This window comes from Ictalurus furcatus, chromosome 9, assembly GCF_023375685.1.
Source record: "Ictalurus furcatus strain D&B chromosome 9, Billie_1.0, whole genome shotgun sequence".
Lineage (NCBI taxonomy): Eukaryota > Metazoa > Chordata > Actinopteri > Siluriformes > Ictaluridae > Ictalurus > Ictalurus furcatus.
The window spans coordinates 13,355,558-13,372,686 of record NC_071263.1 but is presented as its reverse complement, the minus strand read 5'-3'; the positions used below and the strand labels follow the sequence as shown (position 1 = coordinate 13,372,686).

At 37.6% G+C, this 17,129-nt stretch overlaps 1 protein-coding gene and 1 long non-coding RNA gene across 5 annotated transcripts in view; one reads left to right on the top strand and one right to left on the bottom strand.

The window, feature by feature from the left end:
* LOC128613160 (uncharacterized) overlaps positions 1–4,173 on the bottom strand; it is a 39,261-nt gene extending 35,088 nt beyond the window's left edge. For all 4 annotated transcript variants that reach the window (XR_008386840.1, XR_008386839.1, XR_008386837.1 and 1 more), the window contains exon 1: positions 4,108–4,173. This is a non-coding gene — a long non-coding RNA (uncharacterized LOC128613160). The remainder of the gene's footprint in view (positions 1–4,107) is intronic.
* A 23-nt stretch (positions 4,174–4,196) lies between these two features.
* crip1 (cysteine-rich protein 1) lies at positions 4,197–8,758 on the top strand. Its single transcript, XM_053633764.1, has 5 exons — positions 4,197–4,351; positions 7,345–7,439; positions 7,652–7,709; positions 8,179–8,239; positions 8,390–8,758. Exons 1-4 carry the CDS (start codon positions 4,312–4,314, stop codon positions 8,217–8,219), a joined length of 234 nt encoding a protein of 77 aa, XP_053489739.1. The 5' UTR covers positions 4,197–4,311; the 3' UTR covers positions 8,220–8,239; positions 8,390–8,758.
* The last annotated feature ends 8,371 nt before the right edge of the window (positions 8,759–17,129 follow it).

The window sequence follows — 17,129 nt, the reverse complement described above, 5'->3', positions numbered from 1 at the left end:
TCCAAACAAAGAAAGTACAAAGGTTGGGAAACAAAATTAGCCTCTGGCTATTTAGCATTCCTGGGAGCACCTGCAGTATCTACATTTACATTTACATTTACGGCATTTGGCAGACGCCCTTGTCCAGAGCGACTTACAGAAGTGTTTTGAAGTCTCCATCAATAAATACATCCCGATACTGGTTCGCAAGCTCACGGACTAAGAACACAATCAGTCTTAAAACTCTGTTGGGAGGTAATATAGTAAGAAAATACCATTTTTTTGTTTTTGTTTTAATGAAAAGTGCTAATTTAAGTACTTTAAGTATCCACCAACTAAATGAATACATGCAATTATTCATAAACCTAACTTTCCCAATGAAGGCATCATAGTAAAACAGTTATATCCACATCTAATCTATCCAAGCTTAGATACTAAGGTCGTTCTTAGTGGGTAGTTATTGTTGAAATCTTGAATCTGATTGGTCAGAAGGTGTTGAATCATTGTATAATTCTTTTGCTCTGAAAATAGTTTGGCCACAAGGCAAATCACAGGTTTATGTTAATCTGCTCACTCCAATATGCTATATACAGTAACAGCTAATTCACAGGGACTTGTATGGTGGACACGCCACAGAAACATCATTTAAAGTGTCAATTTTCTGTTAGGACACGTTTATTGAGCATTGTCAGTTATAACAGTTATAACAGTCAGTGGTAAAGCTGTAACTTTAAATATTGCATTTTGTGTCTTATTAACTCCAAGATAAAGAAAAAGGAGAGGCTGATCTGGGAACAGCTGTTTATAGCGGTTACAATTGATAACAAAAAAGAACATGTTTTGCGGACGTTAAACATACTATAAATGGAAAAAGACATTCTTGTCATGTGTCATTCTTCCCTATTATTTAAAATAATGTGTCATTATTCCCTATTATTTCCCTATTTTAGCCCGCCTCCTTGTGTATTATTCCACTCCACAGTTCATATCTACAAATCTATAATGTTTGGCATTCATCTAGGACCAATTGCCTACAACAACCCATAAACAAAGGAAGAACAAACAGCTGTGGGAGAGACACCATCAAATAGTTGGCCTTAACTTGAACAGCATAAAGACAAACTGGTCAATGTTTACTGGTGGTCTATTCTCCACATGGGGCATTGGGAATAAGTAATACCCACAGATTCAACACACTATGCTAAAAGTTATACTATAACCTGCTTGAAAATCTTGCACATAAGAGAACATAATAATCCAGGATTTGGCAGAAATTTATGCAAAATCAAGCAAACGCCACCATTATTAGGAGGATCTTGTAGACCGCCTGTAAGAATGCTTGCAAATTACCACAGATGTTCTGCAGATTTGGGCTGAGACGCATCATGTGACATTATCACAATGCACATTCAGCCAAATCCCTCTTCGATTCATGTGCATTGAACATGAGTACAGCAAAAAAGTTTCATTTACCAACAAGACATCACTGTAAAGGATGGTGCAGAACAATTTTGTGCAATTGCAATTTCACCAATTCGAGTAGTTTTCCACAAAAAAACAATCACAAAAAACTCAACAGACTCTTGTACGGACTGAATAAAGAAGGTATTAACCACAAGTGCACCTTTGGGTGGGAAAAAACACTCCAAATACTATACTAAATTGTATGTCAGAATGGTACTTGAATAAATACAGTTAGTCCCTGTTGTGCACTATTTCCACCTCTGATAAAAATGAAAGGTTTTTAGTCTAGGCTCTTTGAAGGCTCCGTCAATCTCGTGGCCTTTGTTAATATGGTAGTGCTGCTGTTCGCCTCACTGTGACACTGATGTATATATAGGTAGCCATGCTACTTAAGACGATTAATATGAATACAGTATTCTAAAAGAAATACACTTACACTCATAAACCTCAGTGAATTCATCAACCCACCTCTACCCAGTTCACCAGTGGAAGGGGACCATGATAAGCCAGATAGTATTTGGATATTATTATATACTGTATATGTTATCTCAGCGCAGCTATGACACCGACATGATAGTGCCTTGGTAGTGTATCTGGCGTTGGCATTGGTATGAGCGTATTAGGTGTAGCAGCATTGGTAGAATTTTTAAACACTATCTACACTTACTAGCTACTTTTTAGACACATCTGTCTTGTAGGTCTATGTAGGGTTATCTTCTTCCATACCAGAGTGTGTTAAGTGTCCTCTAAACCTTCATTAGTTGTTATTTCTGACCACAGAGGTCCTGTTAAGTAAATATTTTTGGTTGGGGAACTGTTTCTCAACCCAGTAGGGACAGTGAGGTGATACCAGTGCCATACACACTCTCATATCAATCACCAAATTATCTTATCAGTGGTGGTCTCTTTTCATTGATGGACAGTTGAAATGGGTTAACAAACAGTAAGTAATTGTATACCTAAACTAAAATAAAGTAAAAGCTAAAGCTAAAGATAATAAACTAAATCTAAAAGAATAATAATAATAAAAGATTAGTTCTCTTTTATGAACTTATGGTGAATTCAGGTATAATGGGACAGTAAAACTTAGCAGATTTATTTCCTGGCCTGATTAGTGAATTTCAAAGCTTATGTTACTAAGCTCTTCCAGGGGAAGTGCTTGATAAAAGTGACATCACTCCTGTGACATCATATAAGGAAGTGAGGTCAGGATCAAACCGGAAGTGAACCCCGATATACGACATGTGCTTTGATATATGACAAATGCTTTGACTCTTTTCTCCATAAGGTCATAAAATTGCCGCACCTAATATATTTCACATATTTATAGTGCATGTACATAAGCTTAACTACTGTAACATAAGCATAAAGTCGTGTAGATATGTTTAGAATGTAATCATTTTCATGACAGCGTCGTACAGGTTAATTGGAATAGTCTTAAAACAATAAGTGGAGAGAGGGTGAATGGACGCACTAAACACCCCACAGCTAGGGTTAAATGATGTACTGTTGGATTTTATCTGCATTAAATGGTGTTTTTGTGAAACAGCTTAATAAGGGGGATGAGGTAGACTGGGATTTCTAGAACGCCTACTTAGTATGCAGAGATTTTTACTTACTTACTTCAGCATACGTACTGTGTTCATATAAATTTAGAGATCGATGGTGATTTTTTTTTTTTTTAAAACATCCATGTTATGCTGTTACTGCAAGTTATATTATAATTATCTCAATTATAAAATATTACATTTACTGTGGGGTTTTTCATACGCGTTGGTATAGGTTGATTGGCATTTCCAAAATTGTCCATATAGTGTATGAATGTGTGTGCGATTGTGCCCTGTGATGGGTTCCCACCCCGTCCAGGGTGTCCGCCACCTTGTGCCCAGAGTTCCCTAGGACAGACTCCAGGCTCCCCACGACCCTGTCTAGGATAAGCGGTATGGAAAATAGATGGATGGATGGATGGATGGATGGATGAACTTTTCACTGTGTTTCTGAATTAATCTGTCCATGTTGAACTTTAGACAAGATTTGTGAATTTGGAAAATATTTTTTTTCAATTTTCTAAACCCTGTTATTGTTGTTATTGATGTAAGAATGAATTATAAAATGTTTCTTAGGCCAACATCTTAATATGTAGCAAACTGAACTTCTTCTGCTGTGTTCATAAAACATTACAAGATGTTGTTGATGAATTTGGAGGGTTTGTCTTTGTTTGTTTTTTCCAAGTCCTGTTATTGAAACTCAATTTATTGACGCTAGGATTAGAAATAAGTATGTTACAAATAAATAATGTTTTAAACAGAAAAGATGGATGAAAAAGGTCGATGACCTAACCAACCAAATAAAAATAATCTGTCAAGATTAATGAACGTCATTAAAATAGTTTTCAGGGTAAGCAGTGCTTCTACAGAATAAGGAATGTGATAGAAAAATTGTTCCTTCGTATTTAAATATACAACATCTTGAGGATTTCAGAAATGTTTTGGGATATTTTTATTTCATTAATGGAAAGAAAGCATAGCTATTTAAATAGAAATTCAAAAACTATTCCAATATATCTGAATTCACCATACTGTTTTGATGAAGCGTTGGCCAATAACTTATCATTCTGACATAACTTAATCACTGAAATAACTTAATTGTTTTTACATAACTTACCGTTTTTCTTCCTTTACACACACACACTCACACACTCACACTCGCACTCTGAGAGCCTCCCCTTCACCGCTGTATAAAAGCGCGGAAGGAGCTGAAGGCGAGGTCAGTGCAGGTGGAGGGTTAATAACTGCTGCTGCTGCTGAGTAAGACGTTCCGCCCGGAGCTATTTCATTCTAGAGAGGAAACTTTACTGCAACTGCCAACATGCCTAAATGCCCCAAGTGCAGCAAGGAAGTGTACTTTGGTAAGCTAACGTCTTTCCGCTTGGTTTTTATTTTTTAATAAGAAGAGAACGCAAAAATGAATGTTAACTCGAGTTATGTTATACAAGTTATGTTCAAGTGTTAACGTGCATTGCGCAAATAGGGCGCGTCAAGGAAGTGCACCAAAAAAATGGGCACTATATGCGAACTCACTTCCTGTTTCGTGAATAATATGTCCGGTAGAAAGTTGTTTGGGCAGTGCTAGGAGATAATATTGTGAAAGAGAGTGAACATAACTGTATATTATTATTATTATTATTATTATTATTATTATTATTATTATTATTATTATAAATGTAGCCTACCTAAATAGGCCTAACGAGTGTTATTTGTTTTTATTTTAAGAAGCTGAAAATCTCTGACAATACTTCATATTTAACGGGTCCAAAAAAAAAAAACACCTTGCCTTAAAGTAATCTGAAAAGGATAAAAGTTGAAAGAAGAAAGTGCCTCTTAAATCCCTGTAGAGCACACAGACACTGCAGGTTGATCCTGACTGGATCATCTGGGAATTAGATGAGATGAGAGATGCTCTGTTTCATGTAAAACAACCTGAAGCGTTTCTCTTAGACTGGTGTCAGGAGGGTTTTGCCTGAGGTGTGCAAAGACATTGAGACTACAATACAAAGCAGTCTCACACACACTCACACGTCTGGGCTCCTACATAGTGCAAACAGTAGGATGAACTGATCCTCCAATATCCCCCCCCCCCCTTCCTGTAGACAATATGCCCACCTTCTGCCAAATAAACCCCATGATTCATTCAGTAACTGCTTCATCTTTGTCAGGGTTGTAGTGTCTCTGTCATTGTTTCTATATATAAAAGTAGCTTGTTCTGTCTTCTCTGTGATCTGTCCAAAGTTTACAGTACATATTTATGTAGGTTTGAATGAATTAGTAGGGAGGACATTTAATATCATTCAGTGGTTGAAACCAGAAAGACTCTAAAAACTGGGAATGTAGTGTACTCCAATAGAGTGAGTTTCAAAGTGCAGTGTTGCGACGATTGCTGTTTTTGCTATACTGTATACTGGTACAGCTGTTCTGGTGATTTTCTATTAAGCTGTGAAAGCATTTTCAACTGGTTACATCCTCCTAATGTTTCTAAATGCTGTTGTTTTGGGGTTTTTTGCATATGTACTCAGTAAAATGAAGAAACAAGCAGTGTTGATATCTGTTAACCTTCTCGTTCATTACACCACTAATGTTCAGATGGAAGCAATCATTTTATTGCTGCTTGGCTGATGGAGGCTTAACATTATTATATTCCAGAGATGGAAAAAATAATAATAAAATCCACCCTTAGAGGAATTCAAAAGCCCCCTGCCTTCCTCCCACAGCTACAGCAGCAGTGTAGGAGGAGCAGTTTAGGACAAAGCAGAACAATCCTCAGTGTCTGGAGATTTACCAGTAATCACCATAGAACTCTATGCTCATGGACTTCATATTTCTCTTCATGAATTTGGGACAAAATACACACACACCACATGGGAAAGTTAGAGTGATAATTAGTTCACTTGGGTTAAATAAAGGTTGTCTAGGTGCATAAAGGTGGTGTGTCTGTGTGTGTGTGTGTCTGTGTGTGTGTGTCTGTGTGTGTGTGTCTGTGTGTGTGTCTGTGTGTCTGTGTGTCTGTGTGTCTGTGTGTGTGTGTGTGTGTGTGTGTGTGTGTGTGTGTGTGTGTGTGTGTGTGTGTGTGTTTATTTATTTTTTTAAAAATGTGAAACGAAACCTCTATCTATTTTTCCACTTCCTCTGAAGGGTTTTCACAGAACACTGAACAAGAAGTTAGACTCGTACGAAGCAAGTCAGAGATCCTATCAGAATCGTTTTTACTCTATAAACCAGTGTTTTCAGGAAAGGAAATACCCATATGAAAAACAACACATTTCTATCCACTGCTGTCACTTACCTTCCTATCCTCAGTCACCTTTTCTCAGTAGAAGGATTTTCTATGGTTGTGCGTGCGTGTTTTGTGTGTGCTTTGAATGAGCTCTCCTGCTCCTTAGTGTGCGTCACTGGGAGTAACCAGGACTCCGATATACAGAACAGATCATCTGTAAAGTCCATCAAACTCGGTAAATTGATGAGGACATCATGGCAAAAATACAAGGGGCACATACGTGCACGCACACACTTTCTGGACCAAGCCTTTTCAGTTATTTAATACACCACCTTCCACTCCAAGCCTTAATTTTATACAGGCCATATTGTTTGTTCCAATATTAAACTTTATGCTATCCTAAACTCAGTTTAGTTTGGGAAATAGCTTCTACAGCTACGCAATCACATTATACCTCAGGTCTGATGTGCCTAATAGCAATTAACGCCATTGTAATGTTTCACTTAAATTTTACATTTGCATTGCATTTTATTGGTTGCTTTATGTGCTGCACTTTATGTACAAAGCCTTTTGACATCTTTCTCTTCCTTTTTTTGGGGGGGCGGTCTCCATGGGGTTGCAAGCTTTTGGCCTCCATGCAATGCATACAATTCCTAAAAAAAAATCTTTTGACACAAAAGCATGTGCAGACATCAATACTAGTAAAAAGTCTCATGATGCATGACTTTCTGTCCTTGCCTTGTTTTATGATCGTCATGGGAGATGTTTTCTTGTCTTTTACGCAATACCCCACAGATAAAGCCTAGTTTATTGGCCTTTGCAAGGGAGGGGTAGTGAATTCCTTAGGGCTCATTCTTTTGTGCAGGAAACGCATCGAGTTAATGTCTTTCTTACCATAACTTGGAGACAACTGGGAAGGGAAAAAATAAATTTGAGTGGAGCTGATTTTATTAGACTTGCTCGCAAGGATCTGAGGAGTATTCAGATAGAGATGTATTTGTAGTATCAGGATAAAATCTTCAATTCTATTTGTATTGTGCTTTTTACAATGGTCATTCTCAAATAAAATAAAAACCCTCACAACGTTAACCATATTTTAGAATTACAATAGTGCTTGTCTCTGTGTTTCAGCCGAGAGAGTGTCATCTCTGGGTAAGGACTGGCACAGACCCTGTCTGAAGTGTGAGAAATGCAATAAAACCCTGTCTGCAGGCTCCCATGCGGAGGTAAGATTCGCATCAACCGCAAATCATTAAATAAAAGTAACTCAATACTGTTTTGACTCTACTCTTGGGCTGTTGATTTTGGCATCACAATGCAGTCAAAACAATGTCTGGAACTACAGTAGAATCAAGTTTGTCTTGGGGAAGATTGGACAAACGGGCTTTGCTCCATATCCATTTATATGCAATAAACTGAGTTACGTTTTCTTTCTCAGCATGAGGGAAAACCGTACTGTAACAAACCATGTTACTCTGCACTATTCGGACCCAAAGGTGAGTGAAGAATATTCACTGTTGCATTACCACACCTTTGGATTATATCTTGGTCATTCAGTCAGGGTTGACTTCTCAACTAAGAATAGATCTATAATAGATGGATGGATAGATTTAGGAAATATGGTGTCCTTCCAAAACCACTAAATCTTAATGTTCATTTAACTGAGCTCAGAGAGCTAATCCTTTAAGGCTTCTTATCAATAGCTTATCATTCACTACTTGCAGAAATGGATTGCTTCTTAGAGAACTGCACTCCAAATGTTTATCTGCACTTTAAAAGGGATCCACCTTTGTAGGTCTGGTAGGAATTTCATATAAGCAGACTGGGGTTGTTGATTCCAGGTAACCAGATAAGAAAACCTTGCTATAGGCTGTCAATGTTTCCTCATGGAGCTGAAACATTTGCCAACATGTCATATGTTGAAGTGTCTCACTCGTTCTGTTTTTCTCACTTTGTCTCTCTCAGGATTTGGACGTGGAGGCACAGAGAGCCACACATTCAAATAAATCTCAGGTGCAGGCTTTAGGTGAGTATTTTTAGAGGTGAATTCATTATGTAGTTCAAGACCTAAAAACTACACAAATGTTTATTTTCCTTATCAGTTGCTCTGAGTACACACCCTATTGATGTCCATTGATTATGTGGTGTTTATACTGGTTCTGGCTTTGACTTACAGGTTTCCTCCCTCTATGACCCAGCAGTGGAAAGAAGGACACCATGCTGCAAGCATTTTTATCTATAGATAGCTAAACCGAAGAAAAAAGTGACCAAACCATGGCCCTCTGTTTATGGACATACTATTTTGTGTTCTGAGCAATGAGGGCTGATTTCCGAGCTCTACGTTAAGGCTGAATTTAGACAAAAATGTTTTTTCATTGATTAATGTCCACTGGCATTTACATTTTAGTCCAAAAACCAGCCTTAATGCAGTGTAAGAAATTAAGCAAGGTAGTTTAATATACATAAAACCATGAAATGATGCTTGGGATAATTCTGAAGCACTATACAAAATAATTTTTGTAATTAAACATTTGAGTTGTAAAAATTCATGTGTAGGAGTGTCATTTCTCATTCAAACTCTGTTTTACCTTCACACATACACTTCTGTTCTTTGACCTCCTTGCTTATTTGCATTTTGTACATCAGAAGAGGGCAGAAAAGTGTTGCCACTTAAACTACTGCACTAGAAGTCCTGAAACATATCCAACAAATTAGTGCCTACAAACTGTATTCCACTCTTCAATCTTTAGAAATGTGTATGCTCCCAGGAGAACTTAGAAGGCAGATTTAATTTCAGATTAATGTCCTACATTTTAGCAGTCATTTCCTCTTAAATAAATCACTCAGTTGCTTGAGAATGAAGCCGAACGACTGAATGGTATTTAAGCTTTTGATTCAATTAAGTACCAACATTTTACCAACTACTAGAATGTCCTTATATGGTAACATTCCTTCACTTTGCCTACTTATGGAATGCTCAAATCTGGAACAGTCCCACTCACATCGAGAACACTGACTCAATAGAGGAGTCTTAAAGTGATTCTCGGTCTTCTCCGCCGTCCCAGATTTGACCGATTTGAATTATCCAGCCACTCCTATCTGTTTTCAACTGTCCTCTTCAGTGCACACATACAGCACCAATTTCCTCCTGCCATCAGAGGGTGGACATTGCCATGGGAACAAACCCAAACAAGACCCAACACATGCCCTGCCAACACCCTGTCTCTTTCACATGCCTTAGCCCTCTAAACAAAGACGCTTTATCTTATTCTGAGGGACTGTAGATAGAGAGCCAGAGAGATAAAAAAAATTTTTTAAAAAAGACAAGACATCTGTTTCGGCTCTTATGACCTTATTGGTGTCTGACTTTTTATAATGTTATGTGAGAAGTTGACCATGTGGATATAATAATACATTTTTTTTCCTCCACCCTCTCATTTTTATCAGTTCACACAGGAAGAACATGCTCACATCACAACTTGACTCAGTAATGAAATCTCACATAAGTCAATATAAACTTTTTCTAATATCAACCATGGCATTAATATAGAATCCTGAAATAGTCTGACACATCAATCTTTCACTTATAAATGATCATCTTTAATCCCTAAATTTCCTCATGTCTGTTCTCTTGCAATCTGAATTCAGCAGGGTTACAATAGCAAAATACTTTTCCCTTTATTAGTTTTTAATAAAAGGATATTTCTCAATCTTATAAAAGCAAAAAGAATAGGAATAGTGAATAGTTTAATCGGATTATCAGTATCCAAAAATCAAAGTACTGTAAGTACTACTTTCATGGAAGCAGGTATGTTTTAACTTGTTCATGTCGTGATTTTTAACATCTCATGTACTTCATTCTAATCTGGCAAATTATATGCAATAAACATTTAAAATATAAAATAATAATAAAACCTTTAGCCCTATGTTGTTTTCTGCAAGGCATTAATGAACACTAAAATATGTAGATACTAGACAAACTTGAACTGCACCCCAGTTTTCAGTTAAATCTTAGTGTTCATTTGTACTCCTTAACTAAAAACAAAAAACTTGTTTTTTTTCCCCAGCATTAGGGAAATTTAGTTCATGGTGCTTTGAGTTCTCGACATAAAATATATGCACCATAATTACATAAATTAATTGGTATTGACTACACTGTGACCCTATATAGACCATATATATATATATATATATATATATATATATATATATATATATATATATATATATATATATAAACTTTAACAGCTGTATGCTTGGATGATAGTCTGCCTCATTTCAAGTCAATTTAGTAAAAGTGTCTGCCAAATGAATAAATGTGAATGATTCTATGCTGACACAGACATACAGCTTTGCCAGTGTGTCACATTGGTGTACAGTAGCTCAAAAAACTGCACTTTTAATCCAACCAGATTGCTGCAAACCTCTCAAATTCAGTCATTCCTGGAATCTGGAGTGTAACTACTTGGCCGTTCTCCTCTCATATATACTTTTCTACCATTGTGCTGTGCATGTGCGTGGCCTTAAAGGGAGCTGTGGATAGAGGTCTTGAATTGAACTACTTCATTGCATAAGCCTGGATAATCACATTATCAAACTGGAAAATATGCTTTTTGCCACTTATACTGTTTTGCAAGTGGAAAAAACATGCACATAGTTTCCTGGTGTATTGGTTAATCTGTTTGCTGTTTGAGTCACTTGTTATCAATCACTTCTTTTAAAATATAACAAGCATTTTTGTGCCATTCTATCGTAATGCTTCCATGTCAACATCTTCAACATAATTACACTAAAGCTTCATTGGGTTGTACAGTTAAATGAACTTCTCATTACAAAAGGACAGAAAAGTAAGGTGACATTTCAAACTCTCTTGTAGGAGACAGTTTCATAAATAGTAATAGTTTTTTATTTGCAATATTGGTCATGTTTGTGGAGGAGGGGAACAGTGGGTTAGTGATTAGCATGTTTGCCTCGCACCTCCGCTGTTGCTGGTTCGATTCGAATCCCTCCACCTGCACCCTGTGTGCACGGAGCTTATATGTTCTCCCCGTGCACTGGGGGTTTCTTCCGGGTACTCCAGTTTCCTCCCTCAGTCCAATGACATGTGTTGTAGGCTGATTAGCATTTTAAAATTATCCATAGTGTGCGATTGTGGCCTGCGATTGTGGCCTGCGATTGGTTGGCACCCCATTCAGGGTGTCACCCGCCTTGTGCCGCAAGTTCCCTGGGATAGGTTCCAGGCCCCAGGCTCCCTCTGACCCTGTGTAGGATAAGCGGTATGAAAAATAGATGGATACTGGTCAAGTTACTTTAAAGTCATTCTTAGAAAAGAATTTTAATCTTAGCTGAATACAAAAGTCTCTGATACAATATAAGGATGCTGAAGTCCGAACGCCATGCTGATGTCCTCGTATACCATGAAAATCCTAAATGTCTCTTATCCATTTAAAAATGTGTTGTTCTCCCATCCTTCACACAGACCTCATTTATATGCTAACATTTTGGCAAGAAATCCAGTAACGTGCACAGTACTGAACTCCTACCAAGGCACTATGAGACCTTGTGCGTTTTCCTAATAAATCATACCTAATAAATCATAAATCAAAGTGTTACTTCAACAGGACAACTGAAACAATGTTCTATTCATAAATTGTAAGATAGGGAGTTACTGTAAAACCTGGTCTCCATTTGTCTCATTGACTGAGCATGTAAGGTTCCCATTTCTGTCATACCTCTCTCCAGCTCACCCTCTCCTTCACTCCACAGTAATGAAGGAGAGGAAATGGAAGCAGTTACGCTTGTTGGAAGGATTGACTTACAGTGTAGCACTTCTCTGCAAATGTGCTATAGGGAGCTAATGAGGGCAAAGTGAGAAGAAGGACAAACATTGTGCATTTGAAAGGTCACCACATTTCTGCCTCTGGTGTATGGATTAGGGCTTCCTAAAAGAAACTCTAGCCTGCTGGCATGATGAAACTCCTAGACGGCTCCACAACTCTTGGCTGGCATCACCGTGGTGCTACAGTTCTCCAGGCCAGCTCCTGCTGTGTGTTATTTACAGTGCTTAATGAGAGCTGTAAAATTAACAACGCAAACAGGAGATGTCAGATAGGCCTGGCACACAATTAGTGTAAATTCTGCACAAGCTGTAAATGCAAGCAAGAGAAGAATTGTTTCTACATCGTTTCAGTCAAAATGATTTGGCTGATGAGATAAAATATGTACAAACTGAGAAGCAATTACATATGCTGTTTCCTATTTCAAACTTCTGAAGTTTTCCCTTGACGGTATGTAAACTCTAGGCCTATAGGGCATTTACAAGCCTGTAATCAGATAAAAGTCAGCAAACGGTCAGAACAAGGATCATTTCTCCTCAGAAGTCTATGATCTACTGCATCACTTAAAACTCCACCAATCTAAACATAATTGTAGGGTCAGTTTTGTTTCAAATTTGGAAGATGAAAGAAAATATGAACGCTTTCTTTCCACGAGTTCCCTCGTTGCTTCAATACTGACTTTCCACTGATTAATACATTTAAAATACTGCAGGTTTTACATTGTGCAGACCCACGTTATGCACTTTCATAAAATAGATCTTTCTGTAAAGTAGCTCCTTAGATCTTTCATTGTTTCCATATGTCAGTTTTTTGTCTGATTCATATTCTTTATCTTTTTGTCCAGGGTTAAGCCTGAATGGTGTGTGTGTGTCTGTGTGTGTGAGAGCGAGAGTTATAGAGAGAGTGAGAGAGAGAGAGAGACATAGATAAAGAGAGAGACAGAGAGACAAAAAGATAGATAGAGAGATAGATAGTGAGAGAGACAGAGAGAGAGACATAAAGAGAGAGACACAGAGAGAGATAGATATATATATAGAGAGAGAGAGAGATATAGAGAGAGAGAGAGTGAGTGACAGCGTGACAGAGAGAGAATATATATTCACCAGGCACTCATTTGTCTTTCCCTGAATCCAGATTGCTTATTCTGGCATGTGTTTCAGCACAGTTCCTGTCTCTGCTCCAGCCTGGATCTGTGCTCTACACCATAGCAACATCATACACATCTCCCCAACATCTCTCATTGCTCCTTCAGATCACAGCCTCTCTGGAAAACCTTTAAGAATATGCCCAGGCCATAAGTGATTTATAATGTCAATAATAGCTTCCTATTATTAGCTACCAAATGTGTATTATCACCAAATATGTGATAAATATCATAAATGCTTATTAAGTCAGCTAAAAGCTTTTTTATTATTATTTTTAAAAAGTTAAATGAAGCACAGCCTCACTGTTCAAACCAAAAGGTGTGATGATATATGTAACTTTAGAGAGGTTTGCACTTGCACTGCATTATGACTACAATGTTAACAGAAAGATGATTCCATGACTGAGGTGCATTTGTCCCTTGTTACACTGTTTAAAAATAAACTACACTAATCCATCCATTTTCCGTACAGCTTATCCTACATAGGGAGGGAGGGAGCCTGGAGCCTGTCCCAGGAACTCGGAGAGCAAGGCAGGGGACACTAACCATTAAGCCACTGAGTACACTAATAAATTACACGAATCTAAAAATAAGGCAACAGTCAGTACATTTACATGGACAACAATAATCCAATATTAACCCGATTAAGACAATACCCTGATTAAGAAACTACCATGTAAACAGCGATTATCGATGACCTTAATCCGACTAAAGTCATACTCGAATTAAACACAAATCGAATTAAGACATGGAGTATTCCTGTTTTAGTTGCATTATCGAAGTGTATTACAGATATAATACAGAAAACTGAGAGAAGCTTTGACTTATTTATGCCTCAAAGGTAGCTGAATTTTGGAGGTCTCAGTCAGGTCTTACTCTCTGCCAGTGGCCGCATCACAACCCTGACCTCGGATACACCATCACAATGAAACCATTTAAAGCTCTATAGAAGTGCAGGGGAATTCCACATAATCATTTTTTCCTAACTGCCTCAACTGACAGTCTCATAATGCTGAGAGGGGTTATTTTGTGTATTAACTCACTTTAGATTATAAATAGTCTTAATCTGGGTGGCACAATACTATATTTAGGAATTATTGCAAATTACATGCATCTGACATACAAGTCAAGTTTCACAAAGTACTTTAAAATATCCTAACTGACCGTGTTCTGCTAGATCTATTTTAACAATGATATCTGTACTGCAATGCTTTTGGGAAACTTAGTCAATATGAGTTATACATTTCAATACGAGTCAGAAGTGTGAGATGGTCCTCGACCACAACCAGTGTATACTTTTAAATGAATAACTCAGAAAGTATGTTTTGTCACATAAAATTAAACCGAAATTGTAACCTGCTGAAATATCTGGCTGGGGCACGGTGGCTTAGAGTTTAGCAGGTTTACCTCGCACCTCCAGATTCCTACCTCCGCTCTGTGTGCGTGGAGACTGCATGTTCTGCCCGTGCTTCGGGGGTTTCCTCCAGGTACTCCGGTTTCCTCCCTCAGTCCAAAGATATGCATTATAGCCTGATTTTCATGTCCAAAGTGTCTGTAGTGTCTGAATGTGTGTGCAAATGTGTGTGCAATTGTGCCCTGAAATGGATTGGCACCCCGTCCAGTGTGTCCCCCAGTCTTGTACCCCGAATCCCCTGGGATAGGCTCCAGGCTTCCCACGACCCTGTGTAGGATAAAGAGAATGGATGGAAGGATGAAATATCTAGTTTTTTTCTGACCAGCACCAGCTGCCAACAACAGACATGCTCAAGCTGCTGAGCTGGAAAGTTATAATCAGAAATTAAAAAGAAAAAAACAACAAAAAAAAAGAAAGAAAGAAAGAAAAAGAAAACTTCCTCTAGAATCAAGAGTAAATCTAGCCTCAATTCAGAAGGTGATTAGAACAAATCAGACAAAATGAACACCTATGAAAAAGTTAGAACTTATGGAACTCTGTTGCAGTCCATCAGAAGAAATCCACAAGCTGTGACCTGATTCCAGAGCGAGAGATCTTTGTGCCAAGTTTTGGTTAAAGGAGTAGTTTGTTCAGTATAGGATAAGGCTTTGATGAATACGGACATATTATTTGCACAACTTTCTGGATTTTGCAATGTACAATACATCATAAAACATTTGTGTCTTGAAGCTTGTCTGTCTGCCAATCAATATTCCTGGCCCTACTGTATAATCGAACAGAACTGAAGTTTATGCTAACATGGCGTGAGATCAAATCAAACAACTCCAATCAAAACAAGCTGAAAGGCAGACGGATCCCGAAACTTCTCCATCCCTGTACGAGTCGAGGGCCGGAGCATTCTCTGACAAGACTGACATCTTGTGGCATATTGTGCAGTTTGAATTTTTTTTTTGGAAAATACAGTATTTTCTTTGCAAGCTTGTAACTAAAAATTAGGACTTTACAAAGAGGATATATATTTTTAACATATTTATTATTTTAAAACAATAATTGATCATTAAATTTAAACACAAATAAGTTATACTGTAGTAAAAAGTACTTCTATGTAGGTCACCATTAGTGTACGAGTCCCTATGAAAATAGCATAGAAAGTATACATTTTGTTTCATTCTTATACACAAGCACACACACAGTGGGTGTGTGTGCATATATATATATATATATATATATATATATATATATATATATATATATATATATATATATATATATATATATATATATACACGCACACACACACACACACACGTGTATGTGTCTGCGTGTTTGTACAGTATATATTATATTACCTATACAAGCATTTCCCTTGGCTGAATAAAAGCAACAGTGGCTCCGTGGCAGCAAATCCTGTATTTATTTCTTTTTTTATATTAATTTAAAAAAAAAAAAACAACCTTGGCTCACCCATCTTACCACAAGGTCCCTGGCCTGCCCGTATGAAAGAGCAGGTCAAGTTCTTCACAAGTTCGCAACCAATACAGAATTCAAAAAAAAAATAAAAAAATAAATCTGAATAGATCTGGAAGCTTCTCCTTCTCACTTGGCTGAGTCTGAAACAGTTTTTATTATTGGTGTTAACACCCATACACAGCCACACATACATACACATATGTGTGCATAAAAACACACTTCCACACACACACACACACACACACACACACACACACACACAGAGTGCATAGCAGACTGAAGTGTGATGAGCAGTAATTGGAACCGTTACTCTTGGCTGAGATCTCCACAGTGTGGCTGTTCTTACAGGATGGGGGGGTTCAGCAGCCTCTGTTGCCATGGTGATATCGCCAAGTGCTGGGCCAGCAGAGTCCGAGTGTGACGACACAGCGCTAGAAACTGAAACACTTTACGCTTCATTCTTTAGCCACTCAAGCACATTTGTTCTATTCCCCCCTAAAACATAACATTAAATAAATATCTTCAAATGATCTTGTTCAACCGAGGCTGCATTAGGGTTCAGTTCAAGTTCAGATCGCGTTGGAGTTGGACAGGGAATGGAGGACAAGGAGGAGGACGAGGAGGAGGGGCAGCACATTTGCATCAAGATATCAAATTGTTCTATTGCACTTTCACCCTCGGTTTCTGTTTCTGTCTTTTCCTGCCTGATACCTTACAGAAGCTTTACACACCGCAAACACAGGTAGCAAAAGTCTTAAATAAACTAACAGCTAAATGATAAAAAGTTACCTTTCCCAAAAACAATATAACAGTACAATGACGACACTAATAATGATAATTATAACAATAATAATAATAATGACTATATCAAAAACAATGATGCTTTGTTGGATATATATATATATATATATAAAAAAAAAAAAAAGAACCTCTGTAAAATTGATTGTCATATCACGATTAAAAGTGTCAAACATCCAAGGCATCAGCGATGTGGCCAGAAGTAAACATAACGAAAACACCAAAGCCCAACATCACGAAATGGGGGGGGGGG

Excerpts from the sequence above, each read along its gene's own strand:
- crip1 (XM_053633764.1), top strand. The coding sequence starts at position 4,312 with ATGCCTAAATGCCCCAAGTGCAGCAAGGAAGTGTACTTTG. Across the intron at positions 7,440-7,651 it reads CTGCAGGCTCCCATGCGGAG|CATGAGGGAAAACCGTACTG; the intron begins GTAAGATTCGCA and ends TTTCTTTCTCAG. Across the intron at positions 7,710-8,178 it reads TGCACTATTCGGACCCAAAG|GATTTGGACGTGGAGGCACA; the intron begins GTGAGTGAAGAA and ends TGTCTCTCTCAG.